This window comes from Parus major, chromosome 25LG1, assembly GCF_001522545.3.
Source record: "Parus major isolate Abel chromosome 25LG1, Parus_major1.1, whole genome shotgun sequence".
NCBI classification, from domain to species: Eukaryota; Metazoa; Chordata; class Aves; order Passeriformes; family Paridae; genus Parus; species Parus major.
The window spans coordinates 1038052-1058948 of NC_031793.1; the positions used below are offsets into that span (position 1 = coordinate 1038052).

At 54.1% G+C, this 20897-nt stretch overlaps 1 protein-coding gene and 1 long non-coding RNA gene across 2 annotated transcripts; one reads left to right on the forward strand and one right to left on the reverse strand.

Moving 5' to 3' along the window:
- The first annotated feature begins 7276 nt into the window (after positions 1–7276).
- PGLYRP2 (peptidoglycan recognition protein 2) lies at positions 7277–11213 on the forward strand. The gene is made up of 5 exons (XM_015650038.3): positions 7277–7424; positions 7924–8781; positions 9620–9830; positions 10516–10837; positions 10916–11213. The coding sequence occupies exons 1-5, from the start codon at positions 7373–7375 to the stop codon at positions 10916–10918; spliced, it is 1446 nt and encodes a 481-aa protein (XP_015505524.1). The 5' UTR covers positions 7277–7372; the 3' UTR covers positions 10919–11213.
- Positions 11214–13432: 2219 nt separating this feature from the next.
- LOC107214554 lies at positions 13433–15134 on the reverse strand. Its single transcript, XR_004500254.1, has 2 exons — positions 14896–15134; positions 13433–14422 (listed from the first exon to the last, which is right to left on the reverse strand). It is a non-coding gene; the product is annotated as an uncharacterized LOC107214554 (long non-coding RNA).
- Positions 15135–20897: the final 5763 nt, after the last annotated feature.

The following is a 20897-nucleotide window of genomic DNA, read 5'->3' on the forward strand; positions in this document are numbered from 1 at the left end:
GGCCCCCGGCGGCGGCAAGGACTCAGAGGGTCCTGGAAGAGGAAAACTCCGACAACAACGGTAAACCCAGCCCCCCCCAGGGAGGTTGTGGGAGCAAAGAAAAAAAGCCTTAACCTCTGGCACTACCCCCGTTGGTGGGGCAGGGGGGGAGTGGGCACTCCCCGAGCTAACAGCCAGAGGGGAATGACACAACAAGCTGGCAGAGCTGGAAAGGAGGTTCAGGGGCTCAGAGTCAAGGAAAGGGGGATGCAGGGACTGGGAGAGCTGGGATGAGGTGTCCAGGGAATCCTGTGCCCAGGAAGGGGGATGTCAGGGCTCCTCAGTGTGAGGAAGGGAGGGGCTGGGGGCTGGCAGATGCAGGAATGGGGGCGAAAGGGTCCTAGGGTCAGGGAAAAGGGTGGGGCTGGGAGAGGTGGGGTGGCCGGAAAAGGCTGAGTCGGTGCCGGATAAGGGGGTGCAGGGGAGTTTCAGTGCTGGGAAAAGGGGTAAAAGTGCATCTCAGTTCTCAGGAATGGGGGTTCCAGGGGGTCTCTGAGTCAAGGAAATGGGGGGCAGGGACTTGGAGAGGTAGAAGGGGGTCCTGGTGCCCAGGAAAGGGGAGTCCAGGCTTTTCCAGAAAAGGGGGTAACAGACTGGGGACACACGGGATGATCGGGAAGGCAGAATTCAGGGTGTCTCTGGTTTTGAAGAAAGGTGGGGCTGGGGGCTGGAAGAAGCAGGAATGGGGGTCCAAGACATCCAGAGTGTCCCCAGGTCAAGCACACAGGAAGTCTGGAGTCTGGAAGCCATGGGATGGCTGGGAAAAGGGGATCAGGGGGGTCCTGATGCCCAGAAATAGAGGATCCAGTGGGGTCGCTGTGCAGGATAAGAGGAATAGGGGGGTCCTGATGTCAAGAATGGCAGTTCAGGGTCCCGGTGTCTGGGGTCTTATTCCCCCCTCACCCCCCAGGAGCGCCACCAGCCCCAGCGCTGGAGCCATTGAGCTGCTCTGGGCAGATCCTGGTGGTGCAGGTTGGGAGATGCGACAGTGCCTGAGGGAGGGCTGGGGGGGAACAGGGGGATCATTTCCAGTTGTCCCCAGTGAAGGCTCTGTAAATATCAGTTTATCTCGATCACCCCCAGTGTGTTCCCAGTCACCCCAGTATGCTTACAAACACGCTCAGTATATCCCAGTTGCCATCAGCATGCATCCTATCATTCTCAGTTGCTTCCAGTTCCTCCCAGTGTGTGTGCAGTTGGCTGCCAGCATGGGCCTGGTAGCTCCCAGTAACCTCCAGTCAGAGTACACTTACACCCAATATGATCCCAGTATGATTGTAGCCACTCCCAGTATGATCCCAGTCCCTCCCAGTATGATGCCAGTGCCCCCCAGTGTGCTCCCAGTTGCTCCCTGTCAATGCCAGCATGACCCCAGTAGCTTCCAGGATGATCCCTGTGACTCCCTGTCTCACCCAGTATATTCCTGTCACGCCTGTCATGCTCCCAGTCACTCCCACCTCCTCCCAGTTGCTTTCAGCATGATTCCAGTTGCTCACAGCCACTCCCAGTCAATCCCAGTATGATTGCAGTCACTCTCAGTGTGATCCCAATCTCCCACAGCATGGGCGCAGCTGTTCGCAGTCACCCCATTATGTTTACAGACACTCCCAGTATATCCCAGTTGCCCTCAGCATGTCCATAGGCATTCCCAGACACTCCCAGTGGCCCCAGTAAGGTCTTAGTGATCCCAGTATGATCCCAGTCATGCTCAGAATATCCCAGTTGCCTCCAGCATGCATCCAGTCATTCCCAGTTACTCCAATTTGCTTGCAGCATCATCCCAGTTTCTCTCAGGTACACCCAGTAGCTCAAAGCATGATCACAGTTGCTCCCTTTCAAGATCAATATGATCCCAGTAACTTCCAGTATAATCTAGTCACATGCCAGCACTCTCAGGATGGTCCCAGTATCATCCCAGTTGCTTCCAATCACTCCCAGTATGGTCCCAGTTGCCTCCAGCATGGTTCCAGTTGCTTCCTAAATCAACTCAGTCCCAGTATGATGCAATCTACTCCCAGCATGCTCCAGTTGCTCTCAGTTACCCCCAGTATGGAGGATGATGTGCATGGTATGTTCCCAGTCATTCTCAGGTACTCCCAGTATGAGTCCAGTCACTCTTGTGGGGGCCGAAGAATCAGCCAGCAAGAGGACTGTGGCGCTCCCATGGAGAGCTTCTCCATAGGCAAGGCACTTTCTCTCATAGTGTCCTTCCCAGAGACCCTTGCAAGTTTTATGTTGATTTATTGTATCCCATTGGTTTTCTTCCCTGGCACTCCAACCTGTTGCTTGTATCCAAGTTCCCCCCACCCCTCTCCTTCCCTATATAAACCCTGTTTTTTTCTGCAGTTGAGTGTAGCTTCTGTGCTAACCCCCTTCGCAGAGGGCCCTGCACCAATAAAGGCCGATTTCTCTCTGGAATCACTAGCTAGAGCTCTAGTCCTTTTATTCCCTGTGTCGCCTGGGAGAGAGCTGCTGCTGAGCTGGACACTGCTAGCCGGGCCAGGAGAGGGATGTGCCTGTGCCACTGAGAGCCATCCTTCTCAGGATGCTTTTTCAGGAAGGTCGTGGCACCTTTGACATCCACCTCACTGTGGCAACTCTCAATATGATCCAAATTTGACCCCAGTGTGGTCCCAGCCACTGCCTGTATGAACCAGTTGCACCCAACATGGTTCCAGTTGCTCCATTTCACCCTCACTTTTGTTCCAGGCACTCCCAGTCTCTCCCAGTGTACCCCAGTTCCCTCCAGCATATTCCCAGTCACCCCCAGTTCCATTCCTTAAGCATGATCCCATTTGCTCACAACCACTCCCAGTCAGCCTCAGTGTAGTCACACTCACTGCCAGTATGATCCCACTCACCTCCAGGATGACCCCAGTTCATCCCAGTATAAGCCCAGTTGCTCCCAGTCACCCTCTGCATGATTCCAGTCACTCCCAGTTCCTGCCAGTTGCTCCTAGCATGATCTCAGTTGCCCACAGCTGTTCCTAGTAATCCTCAGAATGATCCCAGTCACTCCCAGTATATCCCATTTGCCCCCAACATGGTCTCAATTGCCCCCTGTAGGCTCCTATTCACTCCCAGTATGATCCCAGTATAAGTTAGTCCCTCCCAGTGATGCCACTCCTGGGATCCCCAGCTCTCTCTGCGTTCACCCCTCCTGGATCTCTCCAGAGGAGCCCCAAGGTATGGGAGTCCACAGCCAGCCCCAATTTGGATCTGCAGCCCCCAATTTTCACAGTTTCCCTTTCCTTTTCCGCAGGTAGGGTTCCCCCCACCCCCACTGGGTGGGAGCAGCCAAGAGCCCCGCGCTGCCCATCCCAACCTGTCCCGGAGGGATGAAGAGGAGGGATGAAGAAGCTCGATAAAGGATGGAAGTAGGAGAAGGAGGTGGGATTAGGGACTGTGGGAAACAGTAAAAATAAGAAGACTCTCAGAAGATGTGAAAATAGGCCTTAGAAAAGAAAAAGCAGAGAAATTAGACCTAGCTGCAGCTGCAAAGCCTGAAACTAAAGAAGATATAAAAATACAACATGCAAGGAAACAATAGTTGAGATTTTAGGCTTGGCTAAGATAGATTTTAAGACTGCAGAAAAAATATGTTTACTAAGATAGTAGAAGGTTTTAAGCTTAATAATGGAGTATTGTGTACTGTTAATAGAAAGCAAACAAGCAAGGATTGTTTGAAGCAGGTGTATGTGTGCTTTTAGTGATTGGTTAGAACAACTGTCTGTAAGTTTTAGCAATTTGCTATTGGCTGAAAAACTTATAAAATATTCTTTAACAAAGATATCTGAAGCTGCTGTGAGAGATGTAAGCTTGTGCCACCTCCTGTAGATGTAGCTGAGACTGGTGCCTGAATAAAGCTCATGACACGTCACCCGGTGGTCCTGTCCCCTTTGTAAAAAATTAACACCAACAAGGGAGGAGAAGGGATGGAAGAGGAAGAGTGGGAAGAAGAGGAGGGACAAAGAAGGATCAAGAAAAGGAGAAGGAAGAAGGAAGTTGAGAGCTCCCTGAATTCACAGTTCCCCCACCTGTGGGATTGTTGCCCCTCCCATCTCGCAGGTGACGGGGGATGAAGAGCTCGGCCCAGATATCCTGGGGGGGCCCATGGGCTGAGTTTTTTTTTTGAGAGGGGGTGTGATTTGAGATGAAGAGCTCCAAAGCTGAGCAGAAAATGGCTCTTGGAGGGACATTGGGGGGTCCCGCTGGCAGCTGCCAGCAGAGGCAGCCTGAAGGAGCAGAGCCCTGTGTTCCTCAGGACTCCAAAGTGGGGAGTCCAGAGTGAGACAGTGTCATGATTTGCAGGATCCTCAACAGCCTGGAGAGAGGCAGGAGGGGACTCCTTTGATCCCCTGCACCCTGAAGCAGAGAATAAGGGGAGAAGTGACCCCAGGACCCCAAAAATCCCCAGCATCCCTAAGTGGAGAGACCAAAGAGGAGGGGGCTTTTTTGATTCCTGGGACTCCCAGCAGCCTGGGGAGTGACTAGACTGGGACTGAGTACAGTACAAGCAGCAGCAAGCTGGGACAGGGGGGAACCCCTGAACACCAAAGGGGAGAGACCAGAGACAGGGAACCCCTGGGAGGCATTTTCAGGGCTGAATCTTGGTGTTTAGGAGGATTTTTTGGACCCCAGGTGCCCAGTGAATTCTAGAGATGGACTTGGGCAGAAGGACCTTCAAACTCAACGTGCTCATCCCTTGTTTTCCCCCCTAAACTAGGATTTCCCATTCCCAAGCCTTGGCCAGGTGGAGGAGAAGGCTGTGAGGAAGAGGAAGATGCCCCGGGAGCCTCAGGCAGGTGAGGAGGAAGCCACTACCCCTTTCCCCCTCTCTCCTGCTCCATCTCCAAGCCCAGCATGGCCCCCGGCTACAGGACAATCCCATTGCTGGTGCCATCCTGCCAGGGATGCATTGGGGGGGGATCTCCTTCCCCTTCACTCTGGCATGGAGGCAAATCCCATCCTCTCCTCGTCCTTCCTCCCCCAGATAAGGAGCTGAAGATGGAGACCAGGGAGGTCAAATGCACGTGGCAGAATCTTGTGGAAGAGGCCATTTTGAGCAGCTCCATGGCACAAGAATCCAACAGAGATCCAGGGATTGCAGACATGATGAGGGTCTGAAAATGCAGTTCACAGGGATCTAAGGAGGAAAGACCCACCCTGGACCACAGATGCAACCAGAGCTCAGAGATGGGGTCCGTGAGCAACTTCACCATGGGGAGAAGCCCCAGAATTGCTCAAAATGTGGGACGAACTCCCACATGATTCGCCACATGACAATCCACACTGGGGGTTGGACCAATGAGTGTGGAGAGAGCTTCAGGTCGAGCTCTGACTTGATTGTCCACCTGAGGAGCCAGACTGGGGAGAGACCTTGTGAGTGTCCTGAGTGTGAGAAGAACTTCTCACAGAGCTCAGCCTTGACCAAACACCAATGGAGGCACCCAAAAGGGAAGCCCTGCCAGTGCCCTGAGTGCAGGAAGAGTTTTGTGCGCTGCTCCATCTCCATCCCCCATTGGGGAATCTGTGCTGGATGATCCCCAGTGACACCTGGTGGGCAGAGCCCCAGTGATCCGTGTTGGGAAGACACCTGGCTGGGGGGCTCCACATCCTCCTGGCTCCCCCTGGGGACATCCAGAGACCAATGTCAGAAATCCATCATGGAGAGCAGATTTGTTGACTTCTGACCCCAGAAAAATCTCACTTTTTGCTTCTTCTGATGGCATCAAGCAACACTGGTTTGGTTTGGAGGTCTTCTCCAACATAAATCCATCCTTTTAATTCTCTCAGGCCCATGGGCATCTTCCATAGCCAAATGGGAACAGATTGTGGCAAAACCCTCAATTTTGGAAACACTGGGGTTGAAATCCCTCCAAAATAGTTCTTCCCACCCACCCAAGCACTTGGTTGTTCATCTGGCAGGGACACATAAATCCATTTGTTTTGGTCTTTGTTTTCTTCTTGTTTCTGTTCATTGTTGCTGTGGGCGAGGATGCCACAGCCTTCCCAGGGAAGCATCTGTAATGGAACACCCCTTGGGCACACAGGCATGTGTGCCTTGCCCCAGTGATTTCAGCTCTAGACTTGAAAAAGACTATTTTATGGCCACAGTTCCTCAGGGACTCTGAAGAAAGGGGCAGGAGTCCTTGTATGGGGTTCCACAAGAAGCCTTTATTCTCTTCCTCACAAAGGGGTCCAAGGACAAAGACTGACCCTGGGCTCTGGGAGAGCCAGGATTATATAGGGATGCTAGGGGGCAGGGTAGAACAACAGGACCAATGGTCTGAGGGCACAGGGGTGGAGCAAGGGGGAAAGGCAAATAACATACAAATTATATGCATACAGGGGAAAGGCACACTGGGGGTAACTTAACAACTCACCATGACAAAAAAGCTCTCAACTGAGAGCCTCTCCCTGGGGGGCGTGTGGCTAACTCAAGCCTATGGGCTCTCTCTCCAGGGAAGAGTGGCTACACTATTAGTTGCCTTGCTGGCCTCCACAGTTTATCCCTTCAAAATCTTGGCCATTGGGGTAAAAATAAAGATTTTCAACTAAGGTTTAAATGAGAACATGTGGGGGACAATGACATAGGTATGGACATGGAAATAAATAGGGATGTGGCCATGGATGGGGACCTGGGGGGAAATGGATATGGGTAGAATACGGACATGGGGGGATGTGGAAATGGATGGGGGCTTTGGGGGGACAGTGACATGAGTAGGGAGGGACATGGACATGGATGGGGTCACAAACTGGGGCAGCATTAATGCCATCACCTGTGCCACCACAAGTGCCACCAGCACCTTCATCTCAGCTATAGCAACCACTGCCTGATGCAGTTCCTGCTACCATATCCCCACTGTCACTACCACGGTGTCCCAGCTGAATGTCACCACTCACCAGGGTGAGACGGGGAACTTGTTCAGCTGATGACAAGTGTCCCAGAAGTGAGTGACAGCCACCAGGGTGTGCCAGGGCCACTGAGCTCAGGGGACCCCAACCACCCATGGGGACCGGGCAAGAGTCAGTGTCACACGCAAGGTCACATGGCCTGGTGGCAGTGTCCCCTGACATGTCCTGGTGGCAGTGTCCCCATAGGTATGGCAACATTGTCCCCTGTTGTGTGTCCTGGTGTCATCATGTTCCCTCCCCTCCCTGTGTCTCCCTGTCCTCCCCCTGTGTCTGTGTCCCTCCTCCTACGTACCCCGCCCCCAGTGGGGCCAAAGTCCCAGGCCATGTCCTGCAGGAGGTCCCCCTGCTCCACAGTGTGTCTCTGTGTCCCACAGCGTGTCTCTGTGTCCTTCAAGGTGTTCCCGTGTCCCTCAGGATGTTCCTGTGGCTACTCCTGGCACTGAGTGTCTGCGCTGGCCCCGGCACAGGTAGGGACATGTCACGACACCCTGGGACACCCCATGACAATGCACAACACCCTTTGCCCTCTGATTTTGGGTCCTTTTCCCCCTATATTAGGTCCCTTCTCCCCACTTTGGGTCCTTTCCCATTTTTTGGGTTTCTTCTCCCTATTTTGTGTCTTTCCTTCCCTATTCTGGGTCCTTTCCCCTCTGGTTTTGGATCCTTTTCCCCTATTCTGAGTCCTTTCTACCCTATTTTGGATTCTTTTCCCCCTCTTTTGGGTCTTCCCCCCACTTATTTTGATTCCTTTCCCCTTATTTTGGGTCGTTTCCCCCCTCGTTTGAACCCTTTTCCCCTCTTTTGGGTCCCTTCCCCCTCTTTTGGATCCTTTCCCCACTTTTCCATCCTTTCCCCCAATTTTGGATGCCCTCCTCTTGCTTTTGGCACATTTTTGGGTGCCTTCCCTTCTTCCAACTCCCTATTCACCCCTTAACCCTCCTCACTTCCCACCCCCCCGTGCCCCAGCTGTGTCCCCAGCTGTTCCCCCGCGCCACATGGACTCGGTACTCGCCATCCTGGACGTCCTCGAGTCCCCAGCCCAGGGGGGTTCCCCTGGCACTGCCACAGCCTTGGGGAGGCAGCTGGGAGTCTGCAGCACCCCGGGGTGTCGGGCAGTGCTGGGCGAGCCCGCCGGGACTCCCGAACGCCCTCCGACTCTCACCCCGGGCCAGTGGCAGCTCCTGACCGAGCTCCTCCACCACGACCCGGCGACTCCGGAGCTGGGGGCGGTGCTGGCCCCTGACGGTTCTACGGTGGCCCTCGGTCCCATCCTGGCCGGCATCGAGGCAGGGCTCAGATCTGGCGGCTTTGGGCGACCCCTCCCCACCCTTAACCCACCCACCGACCCCCTCTTGGCTGTCACCATCGCTGAGGCTTTGGGGATATCCTTCCTGCTGGCACAGGGGGGTGACAACAACAGCACCACGTTGGGACCCGATGGCTGCTGGGACGACGTGGAGAACCCCCAAAATTACACCTTGAGGGGTCCCCTGTCCCCTGTCCCCGACCCCGTGGCCATCGGGGCCATGGATGGGGTACTCCTGGGGGCGCGGCTGGCCCAGGGACCCCTCCCACTGGCTGAGCTGCTCCAGGGCTACTATGGGACCGGGAATGGCTCGGAAGAGGGGAGACCCCCCAGCAGTTACCGGCGCCGGAATTTTGGAGCTCTAGTGGGACAGGGACGGCTGGAGAAGGAGGTGGCAGCAATTTTGGGGGTGCTGAGGACCCTGTCGCCCAGCCTGGAGCTCCTGAGGGACGTGGGGACAAAGGAGGTGGCAGCTGTGGCTCGTCGGGCAGCACAGGAGTTCATCGAGCGCTACGTGGGTATGGGCAGGGTGGCACCTCCTAAATGGGGGTGTCACCCCTCAAATTAGGGTTGTCACCTCCCAAATGGTGGTTGTTAAACCTAAACAGGGCTAAATGGTCACCTCCCATACAGGGATTGTCACCCCTTAAGCGGAGGTGTAACCACCTAAACAGGGTGGTCACCCCCTAAACAGGGATTGTCACCATGCAAATGGGCATTGTCACACCCCAAACAGAGTTGTCACCCCCTAAACAGGGTTTGTCACCTACCAGACAGGGATTGTCACTCCCTATGTGCCCACAAGGCCTCTACCATGTCCCCATCAAGCTTCATTTCCCCAGATGGCCTCTGCCATGTCCGCAGTGGCTCATGGGACACCTCCAGCCCGTTGTCCCCATATGGCCCTTGCCATGTCCCCAGTGCCTCAGGAGACATATCCAGCCATATCCCCATATGGACACCACCACATCCCCAATGTGCCCCATGTCCCCATGTGGCCTCTACCGTATCCCCAAGGGCTTGTCAAGTCCCTCATCCCCTCTACCATGTCCCCAAGGAGCTCCTTGTCCCCATATGGTATCTGCCACGTCCCCAGTGGCCCATCAACCTCCTTGTCCCCATGCAGACTCTACTGTATCCCCATTAAGTTCCTTGTCCCATGGTGGACTCTACCATGTCACCAAGGAGTCCCATGTCCCCATGTGATCACCACCATTTCCCCCAAGGGCCCATCAAGCCCCTTGTCCCCATGTGGGCATGTGTCTGCCATGCCCCCATCAAGCCCCATGTCCCTTTCACACAAGGCTTTTCCCATGTCTCCAAGATCTCAGCACCTCCACCCCGTTGTCCCTGCAGAGTGCCCAGCCATCATGCCCCGCTGCCTGTGGGACGCCCGTCCCTACCGGGGCACCCCAGCCCTGCTGCAGCCCCCATTGGGCTTGGTGTTCCTGCACCACACCCTGGAGCCAGCACAGCCCTGCCGGACCTTCAGCGCTTGCGCCCGCGCCATGAGGAACATGCAGCGCTTCCACCAGGACATTCGTGGCTGGGACGACATCGGCTACAGGTCACTGTTAGCCCTCTGGGGCAATGGCACCCACCACAGACTCTGGTAGCCCTTGTGGGGTGGTCACTGTACCCCTTTGGGGTCTGTCACCCCCATTGGTTCCTGTCACTGCCTATAGGCCATGTCATCCCCTGTGGTTCCCATCATCTCCTTCAGCCCCTGTCAGCCACCACAGTCCCTGTCACCTCCATGGGCTCTGACATTGTACCCCTGTGGGCACTGCCACCCCGCCCAGTTCCTGTCACCCCCCATGAGGTCTGTCATTGTCTCCTCATGTTCCCTATCAACCCCCATGGTCCCCATCACTGTGCCCTTTTGGTCTCCACCACTGTTCCCCCATGGCCCCCACCATTGTCCCCCTGTAGTCCCCACTATTGTCCCCTCACAGATCCCACCACTGTCCTCTCACGGTCCCCATCACTGTCCCCATCATGGTCCTCACCAGTCCCCATCCCTGTCCCCCCCTCCACAATCCCCATCCCTGTCCCTACACTGTCTTCATAACCGCTCACAGTCCCCATCCCTTTCCAGTCCCCATTCCTGCCCCCACACATTCCCAATCCCTGTTCCCCTTCTCCCCACCTAAGCCCGCACAGCACCCACCACTGTCCCCCTTCAATCCCCATCCCTGTCTCCTTGCAGTTCCCATCACTGTGCCCTCACTGTCCCCATTGTGTCCCCACAGCCTCGTGGTGGGCTCGGACGGGTACTTGTATGAGGGCCGGGGGTGGCACTGGGTGGGTGCCCACACCAAGGGCTACAATACCCAAGGCTTTGGAGTTGGCATCATTGGGGACTTCACAGCCACCCTGCCGGACACTGACACACTCATCCTGGTGCGAGATGAGCTCCTGCCTTGTGCCGTCCGCTCTGGCCACATCCGGCCGGACTTTACCCTGCATGGCCACCGCCAGCTCGGCCACACCGACTGCCCCGGCAATGCCCTCTTCCAGGAGATCCAGAGCTGGCCTGGCTTCCAGGGGACACCGGTGGCACTGGGGCTCAGGGTGGGTGGTCTGATGGGGTTGCTGGGAGGGCATTTGGGGTCATCTTGGGACTGACTATGGGTCTTGTCCTCTCTGCAGTGAGGAGTGGCCCTGGCTGGAGAGCCTGGGCTGGACAGGGGCAGGAGAAGTTGGACACTGGTCCAGATAGACACCAGACCATGGATCCCACTCTGGATGGACACTGGTCCAGATGGACATTAGAGCCATGGATCCCAGCTGTACTCTGGTCTGGATGGCCCCTGGCCCTGCAGCCCACCAGCTTTGCCAGCCCCAGACCAGATGACCACCAGCCTGGACATACCATGGCCCATCCTACTGGCCCACCAGCCCATCCCAGTAGCCCCCACGCCAAAATAAACCTAATTGCAGAACATTGGCTACAGAGTGAGGGAAATTGAGGAAGGGGCTGGGGGGGTGATTTTGCAGTGATGGGAGGGGACTTCAGGACCCATCCTGGAGACCCCAAAGCCTGCGTGCCTCCTCCCCCCACAAAGGAGAACCCACTCCCCACATTGTTCCCGCAGCATCCTCAGTCCCCCAGCTGTCATTTTGGAGGGAATCCAGGAGCCACTGTGACCCCCCCAGTCTCTTCAAGGGGTGACCCATGGTGTCCCTCTGGTGTCACTGGTGCATCCCCAGTGGAATTACCTCCTGGGGCATAGGTGGGGGAGGAGGTAAGGGTGGTGGGGGGAACCCAAAAATGTTGTCACCACCCCCCCTCCTGTAAGATGTGGGCCATCCCCTGCTTTGGGGAGCTGGTGACAAACTGGTGGGTGGTGGTGTCAAAAAGCGCAGGTGTCACCTCAGGAACATCACAGAGAAGGGGTCCTGTGGTGCCACCAAGCCCCCCCTCTGAGCAGGTGCCAAAGGGAGGGTGAATTGGGGTCCCAGGGTGCAGGCAGGGTGTAGGGGAAGTTTGGATGGAAACGCCTCCAGTCCCGCCTGCGCCCGGGGCACTTGTCCCCCTGTCCCCTTGTTCCCAGCAGGGGTCGGGGCTGTGGGGGCACTCACTGGATGAGGAATCCTGGGTGGGCAGAACCTAAAAAACCGGGACCCCTGGGTGGCCAGGGACACCTCAGGGATTTGGGACCTCACATATTGGGACCCTTCAAAGTGGGGATGCCAGGTTGTGGGTGCCCCTCCACCTCCAAATCCAGTCCCTGGACCTCCACAAATTATTCTCCTCATCCCATCATTCCCAAATTCAGCCCCCATAATGCCTCTCCTGTCCCACCAACCCCAAAATGCTTCTCCCCATCCCATCACCCCCAAATCCAGCCCTGGAGCCCCCAAAATTATTCTCCCCATCCTATCAGTCACAAATTCAACCTCCAAAATGATTCTCCCAATCCTACCAACCCCAAATCTAGCCCATGGACTACCCAAAGTGACTCTCCTCATCCCACCACCCCCCAAATCCAACTCCCAAAATTACTCCCCCCAAATTAACCGCCCTCAAATCCACCCCATGGATCCCCCCAAATGATTCTCCCCTTCCCACCACCCTCTAAATCCACCCTCTGAAGCCCCTAAAACTGACTCTCCCCGACCACACATGGAACCCAGCCACCCCCGAGCCCCCCACCCTACTGAAGACCTACAAGTGGCGCACCGGAGGGGACCCCAAAAGGAGCAGGGTGTCCCCAGGGAGCCAGTGCTGGACATGGCTGCAGGGCTGGTAACGCTCCGACAGCCACCCCGACACTGATGGCGACAAGGGTGGTGACAGGGGTGTCCCCAAGGCCAGTGAGCACTGGTCGCTGTTCCAGACGGTGTTTTCTGCCCCCTCCAAGGTGCCCAAGGAGCTGCAGGGACCTGAGGGGACATGAGGCCACCCTTGCAGCAGTACCTGCACCATTGGGCAGGAGGAGGGGACATGGCGACAGCAGAGCCAGGGCAGAGCTGGGGATGCAGGAAGGGGCAGGTGAGTGGGGCATGGAGTGGGGGGTGAGGGGTTATGGGGTGGGGTGTGGATTTTGGGGTGATTATGGGCAGGGGAGTGATGACATTTGGGGTGATGATGGTGGGGGGTTCTGGGGATGGTTAAGGGGGTGATGGGTTATGGGGTGATAGGTGCAGGTGATGAAGATGGGTGGGGGGTGGTGAATTCTGGGGTGATTATGATGGTTGGGGGATTATGGGGACAGTTTGTAGGGTGATGGGTGGGGGCTGATGAATTTTGGGGTGACAATGATGATGGGGGGTGATATGTTATGGGGTGATGGGTGGGCACTGATGAACTTTGGGGTTATGATGATGGGTGGAGGGTGATTGGGATGGTTTGGGGGCTGATGAGTTAAACGGTGAATTTTAAATTATGAAAATGTTAAAAGTTGTATCATTTCCAACAGGGAGACCCCCCCACACCCCCAGCCCCATTCCTCCTCCGGTTGGGCACAGAGCTGCTAAGACACAGGGAGGGTGGGGGAATGGTCCTGATGCCTCCCTCCACCCCATGCAAAAGTTATGGGGCAGTTTGAAGCCGTTTTAGGGGTAAACATGGGCTGGTTTTGGGATGGCAGAGGGACAATTTGGGGGGCTTTTTGGGGTGTTGCTGTGTCCCCCCTTGTCCCAAATTTCCCCTTCCTCTGGCAATCCCAAGGAGATGCTTTAATATGCTGTGGTCTGAGAAGATGGTGCTTGGATCTGGAGCTTGCTCCTCACACTCCAGGTCTGGTCCCAGTATTGAAGTGACTGCAGGAATGAAGCACCCCACCATGGGACATTCCTGGGTCAACTCCAGACACAAAGAGTGGTAAACTGAAGGCACTGCTATGCAGGCAGTGCCACCTTTCAGAACATAGAAACCCAAAATGTTTTCATGGGGATCTCAAGCTGCAAAGCAGGCAGCTGGTGTCTGCTTCTCTCCCAGGAGCCAGGAACTGCCCTTCGTGGTTTAGCACATGGTACTTCATCCAGTGGTTTTCAGTGACTAATGGAATATCCTGAACTGGAAGGATGCACAAGGATCATGAAGTCCATCTGCTGGCTCTGCACAGGACACCCCAACAATCCCAGGATTGTTTGTTTCAGGAACAGTCTGTTCCTGAAAGCACTGTCCAAATGCTCCTGGAGCTCTGGCAGCCTTGGTGCGATGACCGTTCCCATGGGAGCCACTCAGTGCCCAATCACCCTCTGGGCAAAGAATCTTCCTGATCTCCAGCCTGACTCCGCCCTGGCACAGCTTCAAGCCATCCACTCAGGTCTTGTCATGGGTCAGCAGAGCTCAGAGATTGGTGCCTGCCCTACCACTGCCCCTCAGGAGGAGGCTGAAGGCTGCTATGAGGTGTCCTGCAAGTTCCTTCAGCCTTCTTAAACTTCCTGTGGTTGATGATTGCCCATCTCTTGGATTTGTTAAGGTCTCTGCCCTTGAGGGAGTCAGCACCTCCTTCCAATTTAGTGTTGCCTGCAAACTCTACTTACTGTTCCTTCAAGTCCTGTATGTGCAGCCCCTCCTCATGCAGGATCTCTGGGGCTTTTCCTCCCCGTTGGATTCCTGAGCTGTGGAGCTGCTCAAAATGGCCTCTTCCATGAGGTTCTGCTGCAAGGATTTGTCCTCCCCGGTCTCCATCCTCAGCTCCTTGTCTGGGGAAGGAAGGACAAGGAGAGGATGGGATTTGCCTCCATGCCAGAGGGAAGGGGAAGGAGATCCCCGCAGTGCATCCCTGTCACCCTGAAAACTCAGCTTCTGAGCTTGCTAACATAGTTTTCTAAAGACTTTCCCAGAACAGTAACTGTAAACATAGAGATGTGTACATTCCTTCTGTTACACGTCTTGTGATGGACATCTCTCACAGCCAGTGCAGTTGGGAAAGTGTTATCCTGACCATCCAATCCCTAGCCATGTATCAGAAACCTATAAATGCTGGGAGAAGAAATAAACTCTCTCTTCCTTTCACGACAGCTCGAGCTGTGTCCATGTGACCTATTCATCTCCAGCAGCAATACATCCCCGGCAGGACAGTGTTGGCAGCAGGGTTGTCCTGCAGCCGGAGACCATGCTGGGCTGGGAGATGGCGCAGGAGAGAGGGGGAAAGGGGCAGTGGCTTCCTCCTCACCTGTCTCACTGCCCTGGGCATCTTCCTCTTCCTCATAGCCTCCTCCTCCATCTGGCTAAACTTTGGGAACTGGAATTCCTGTTTTGGGGGAAAAACAAGGTGTGAGCACTTTCCTCCTGCCCAAGTCCACCTCTGGAAGTCACCAGGTGTCTGGTGTCCATAAAAACCTCCAGACCGACAAGATTCAGCCACCCTCAAAAAAACCCAAACCACCTGTCACATATAGATAAAACCTTATAAGAGAAAGGCCTTGTAAAATCGTGGTTCAGGCCTTGTTACTTCAGCTGAGTGTAGCTAGCAGCTAGCCTGATAAGTTCCCTTGCAAAAACATCTTGAGAATGAAAAGTTGGTTAACATAACAAACTATTATTGGGGAGAGAAACAAGTGCACCTGTAACAACAAGGGATCTGTTCCATGAGAATCAGTAGAAAAAGTATGTAAACATTGTTAGAGAGAAAAGTTTTGATTGACATGTACACTCACCATTACCAACCAGTGAACTGGTTGGTAATTCCTAACCAACTGGAACTGAACACGGGGCCTTCTGATAACCATATAAATATGTGTGCAATAAAGATTAGAAGAAGAAACAGGTGTCATTGTCTGTCTCTACTACAAGAACCACCAAGTTTCTGCAAAATCCATCCACCCAGTGAAACAAGGGGGTTTAGGAGTTAAAAGCAAACCTGGTTAAAAGTTGGCTGACAAGACATTAAGGAATGCTGAAAATTTTCTGTGTGTGCAGAGACAGGATGAGAGCACAGCTGTACTAAGACAGGAGCCAGGGCTCGAAAACAAGATGAGAGAACAAGGCTACTTGCATTAAGAGACCCCTGACCCAGCAAGGACTAATCTCGAGGTCTGGAATGTGACCAAGGGACTAAGGAGTATGCTCCAGAGACAAAGGTGAAAAGTTCAGATGAGAGGTGCAGTTTGAAAATCATCAGGGACCACCGAAGACCCCCGAATTGAGGAGCGGCAGGCGTAGAGAAGCCTGGAGCTCATTAGCATACGAAGAGAGTCTAGGCGGGGCTAAGGAATGAATATGTGTTAGGCGCATTGTGTAATCCTAGACTGTATAGAATAAAAGAAAGCCGATCCTTACTCCCGGGCCATATGCCTTTGGAAATAATTACGCCTATGTCCACCGGCTAAAATACGTATCTACTCTCAGACGAGCTGTGGAGTCTTTTCCGCTCTTCACCAGAAGATTCCCCCTCTCCGGCCTCTCCACTTTGGGGCTCAGGGGGTCCCTCCTATCTGGGCTTCTGCAGCTCCAGTGTGTATTGGTATCCCCTCTCTCTGGGCTGCTGGGGCTCCTGGGAATCCCAGAGGCTCCCCTTCTCTGGGTGTCAGAGGGGCTCCAGGGGTACTGCCTGTCCGGCGTCCCCGTTTCAGGGCTCCGGGGCACCCATGGCTCTCTCTCTTGTCCATGGTCCCAACATATCCAGGCTGCTGGCGTTCCCCCTATCCGGGCTCCACGTTCCAGGGTGCCGGGGGTCCCCCTTATCGGGACGCCTGCCCCCCACAGGCTGTAGAGGGTCCCCCAGCTCCGGTACCGCCCTTCTCCGCCCTCCCAATCCCCACCGCGCCGGTACCGGGTGATTGCCACGTGGCTCTGTCCTGACAATGCAGCGCCTGAGTCGGGCAGCCCAACCCCCACCGCGGGAGGGTCCCACGCATCCTCCGGCCCGGCGCTGGGGCTCTGCTGGCAGCCAACACCGGAACTCCCCAAAATTCTGCCGTCTCGGAGCCTCCGGACGGGAGCTCAGCCCTTGGCCCCGAGCACAGAGCTCTGCCCTGAGGCTCGTGAGGAGAGACGGCGACTCTCGGCAACCACGGGAATTACCCCTCATTGGAACAAAATCAGGCTCCAAATGACCTATTTGGAACGCCCGCCTCCGGCTCCTCCCTGCCCCAAATATCCCGGCAGCTGCCCCGCTGTCACGCGCGGGATTTTGGAGCAGGGAGGCTCTGCGAGCCCCCTCGGGCAGTGCCCCCTCCCTCCGAGTCCGTGCTCGCCCCAATGCTGATGTTTAGCCCGCCTCTCTCGCTCTTCCCGGCTCCCGCCCGGCGCCGCAGGGCCCTGAGCCCCTGCTCAGCAAAGGGTCAGTGTCCATTGCCAGCCCCTTGCCGGGGGCTCCGGCCATTACCCCACCCCTCATCTCATGGAGTACTTTCATAATAGGTAACTGCTCTTATTTTTCCTATCAGGGCACTACTCTTGTTTTTAGCTTGGGTTTTGGATTTACTTGTGTTTTAAAAATTAATTTTCATAATTTTAGGGACTTTGAAAGTTTATTGAATTCCTGATACAGATCAGGTGGGGTAATGTTACCAGTTCATCCCTTTTACCAGATCCTGCTAGCGTCATGATCACATAGATGTATATGGTTACAATTACTCCTGTTAGTGGGGCTAGTTGTGGTAGTAAAACTATGTGTATTTGTATGTGTACTTACAAGATCATGGTCTAACTGGTTTCATATGTTAGTGTAATCTAGATTGCACTGTGCTGGAATGCAGCTCCCACCACTGCTCCCTCCAGCCACTGCAGGTGTGCAACGAGGCAGAATATTAATTTCATTGAATCCTTGTTATCTCTGCTCAGATGTGGAAAACCAGCTGCTGCTGAGACAATCCCATCTCAGACTGAAGCGGTCCCACCCAAAATCCTACATTCAGTTCTGACACACCATTAAGAAATCTAACAGCAAAGCAGAAAGCTGATTACAGAATCTTGCAAAATCAAATATTCACAAATATTAAGAGAAACTGAGAAAGTCAACAATGTTAGATGTTGGAGTCTGAGATACAGAGTGTGTGCCCTTGTTTCTAATACTTAGTCCTAGGATCCAGAAAAAACACTGAATTTCATATAATAGGAAATTAATGAGCATGTTTTCATGGTTATACATGAAAACAAATGTTAGTTAGATAGAAAAAGCTAAAAGTGTAAGTGTGTAGATGAGAAAGTTTTTTTAAATCACTGGGTGAAAAAGTTATTTTAGAGAACAGGAGACAAGATGGAGGATTTAGATTGTTGTCTCTTCTTTCTTCTTCATGTTCTTCATGGGGTTTTTGGGTGGTAGTAAGTGATTGGATAAAAGATGTCAGAGTGCAGCACACAGGTGTTGGGTGATTGGGTCACTAAGAAAAATAATTTAGTTGGTATCTGTTAATTGGGTAAATGGACATATAAAAGACCTTGAAAAGAATCTTTGTTAGCCATTTTACCCCTTTCTATCATAGTGCATATAGCTCCTTGTACCTTGTAATGTTGATAAGAAAATAATAAACTACTGAGACTGAACAAGAGAAAATAGCCTCCCTCTCATCAATCTTCAGTTCAAGGGGAAAAAGAACCTAACCCAAAAGTCCTTAACGAGACAACTAGAAAACAAGCTTCCAACACGGAGACTAGAAGAGCAAAGGCAGTGCATTTGATTGGAATAAGCCCTCTCTGTCTGACATGTAAGCAATGCCATCAAATTTCCCAAACCAGGGAAATAGGAGCCCTGGCAGCAGTGGCTTCACATACAGCAATGATACAGAACAGGGCAGGGCAAGAGGCTGATAAAATAAAAATTTCTACTTGCAATTAAGAACTTTTGAGTTCTACTATAGCCACTATTAATATAGAGTCAAAAAGACTAAAACTACTAGTAATAACTGTAATATTAATAACAAAAATAGAAGTAATACCTATAATAGTAATAATCAATAATTTTAATAAAAAACCTACCATACTTATTCTAGGTTTCCCTTGCCAGGTTTTGCTAAAGGGGAACTCTAGGAACACCTTCTGTGACAGGCTGCTTGAAGCAGCTGCTCCTCCATGTCCTGCAGTCAACGCCAGCAGGCTTCAAGACAGACCGGCCACTGGCCAAGGCTGGGCCAGTTAGAAATGGTGGTAATGCCTTTGGGAAAACGGATTTCGGCATAGCAGTTATTGTGGAGTTGTAACTATGATCAGGGAAGAGCAGGGTGAGAACATGTGAGAGGAATAATTCTGCACAAACCTGGGGCAGGGCAGGAGGAGGGGCAGGAGCTGCTCCAGGTGCTGCAGCTGATTGCCCTGAGATTCCGTAGTGCAGTCTGTGGTGAGGCAGCTGGGCCCCTGCAGCCCATGAAGGCCACAGCGTGCAGAGATGCACCTGCAGTGCCTGGAGGATGTTGTGCCAAAGCATGGGGATGCCTGAGCTGAGGCTGTGACCCCATGAGAAACCTGTGCTGGAGCAGGAACCTGACAGGGACCTACAAACCTGTGGAGAGAGGGGCCCACCCTGGAGAAGGGTTCTGGTAGGACGTGTGAGCCCATGGAGGAGTGACCCAGGTTGCAGCAGGTTGGGAAGAACTGCTGTCCATGAGATGAACTCAACTTGGAGAAGTTCATGGAGAACCATCTCCAAGAGGGACCCCTGGCACAACAGGGGAACAACTCCTCTCCCCGAGGTGCAGGAGAAACAACATGTGATGAACTAACCAGAACCCCTATTCCCTGTGTTCCTGCACCCACTGGGGTAGGAGGCAGAGCTGGGAAGGAGGGAGGGATGAGCAGAAGGTGTTTTTAAAGCTTTATTTTACTTCTCATTATCCTGCTTTGATTTTGATAGCAATAAATTCAACTAATATTACAAATTTCAAACCTGTTTTTCCTATGATGGCATTTGCTGAGTGATCTGTCCCAGTCCTTATCTCAGCCCATGAAGCCCTCATTCTATTTCCTCTCTCCTGTCCATCTCTGGAGGGGAGTGAGAGAGCAGATTTGGTGGGTGCCCGGCATCCAGCCAGGGTCAACTGACAACGCATCCTTTCTTTCATTCTTTCCAAAGTTCACAGTGAAGAGACTGAGTAGGACTTTGATGGATGGAGTGAAGGAGGTCAGGAGTAGTGGGGACAGGAGCCACAGGTATCTGGGACAGGCATCAGAGGGGTACAGGCAGCTGGCATGGGGTACGGCCTGTCCCCATGGCCTAGCAGCAGCTGCATGCCCTGCCCAAGGTGTTCCCACCAGGGGCTGTGCCCCAGAGACAGGGGGAGACCCCAGTCCTGGGGGCAGCGTTTCTGCCCTGACCCACATCCAGCCCAGCCTCTTCCATGTGCGCAGTGACTGCTGGTATGGGCTGCACTGGACATCGTGACCTGCTGGGGACATTGAGAGCTGCCCCCGGTGTGACACTGCCCTTGGGATTTCATAGGCACCAAAAAAATCACAGCCAGCCCTACTCCTTGTGATGTCACCGGCCCTTTGAGTGTCTCAAGGGTGGCAAGAGCTTCACCCAGAGGCCAGCCTTGAGCAAACACCAATTGAGGCACCACTAAGGGAAGCCCTGTGAGTGCCCTCAGTGGATAGGGGGCTCCACATCCTCCTGGCTCCCCGTGGCCTGGATTTTCTTTTCATTTCTCTTTGTCTTTTCGAAACACCCAAAACCAGGGTAAAAATAAAGATGTTGAACTAAAACATGGATGGGGACATGGGACGATCGTCCAAGGGATCTGGGAGATGCTGGGTTCAGCGGTGTTGAGGGTTCCTGGGAGGGACTTGGGGGTTGCTCAGGGCTTTGGGGACCCCAAGCTGAGTGACTCCGGCTACGCTTGGGAGACCCTGGTGGAGGTTCTGGGGCAGCTGATCAAGGACCTCCTGCCCTGGAACTGTTCCCATGTCCCCCCATTCCGACTCCTTGTGTCCCCTGTAGCGGACGCCCCTCTCCCCGCTGTCACGCCCCCGGCCCCGCCCGTTTCCGTGTCCCCCCTACCCCCGTCCCGTCCTGCTCCCATCCCAGTCCGGACTCCATTCCTGGTTCCATTCCCGTATTCCCGGTTCCTGTCTCGGTCCCCGTTCCCCATCCCATTCCCGGTCCCTGCCCCCTCTCACCAGACGCCGCCGCCATCTCTCCAACTCCCCCGCCCCTCACGTGACCAGGGAAACACCGCGCTGCTCCTGCCCACCAATCACAGCGCGCGATCGCTCCTGACCACGCCCTTTTGTTTAGCCCCG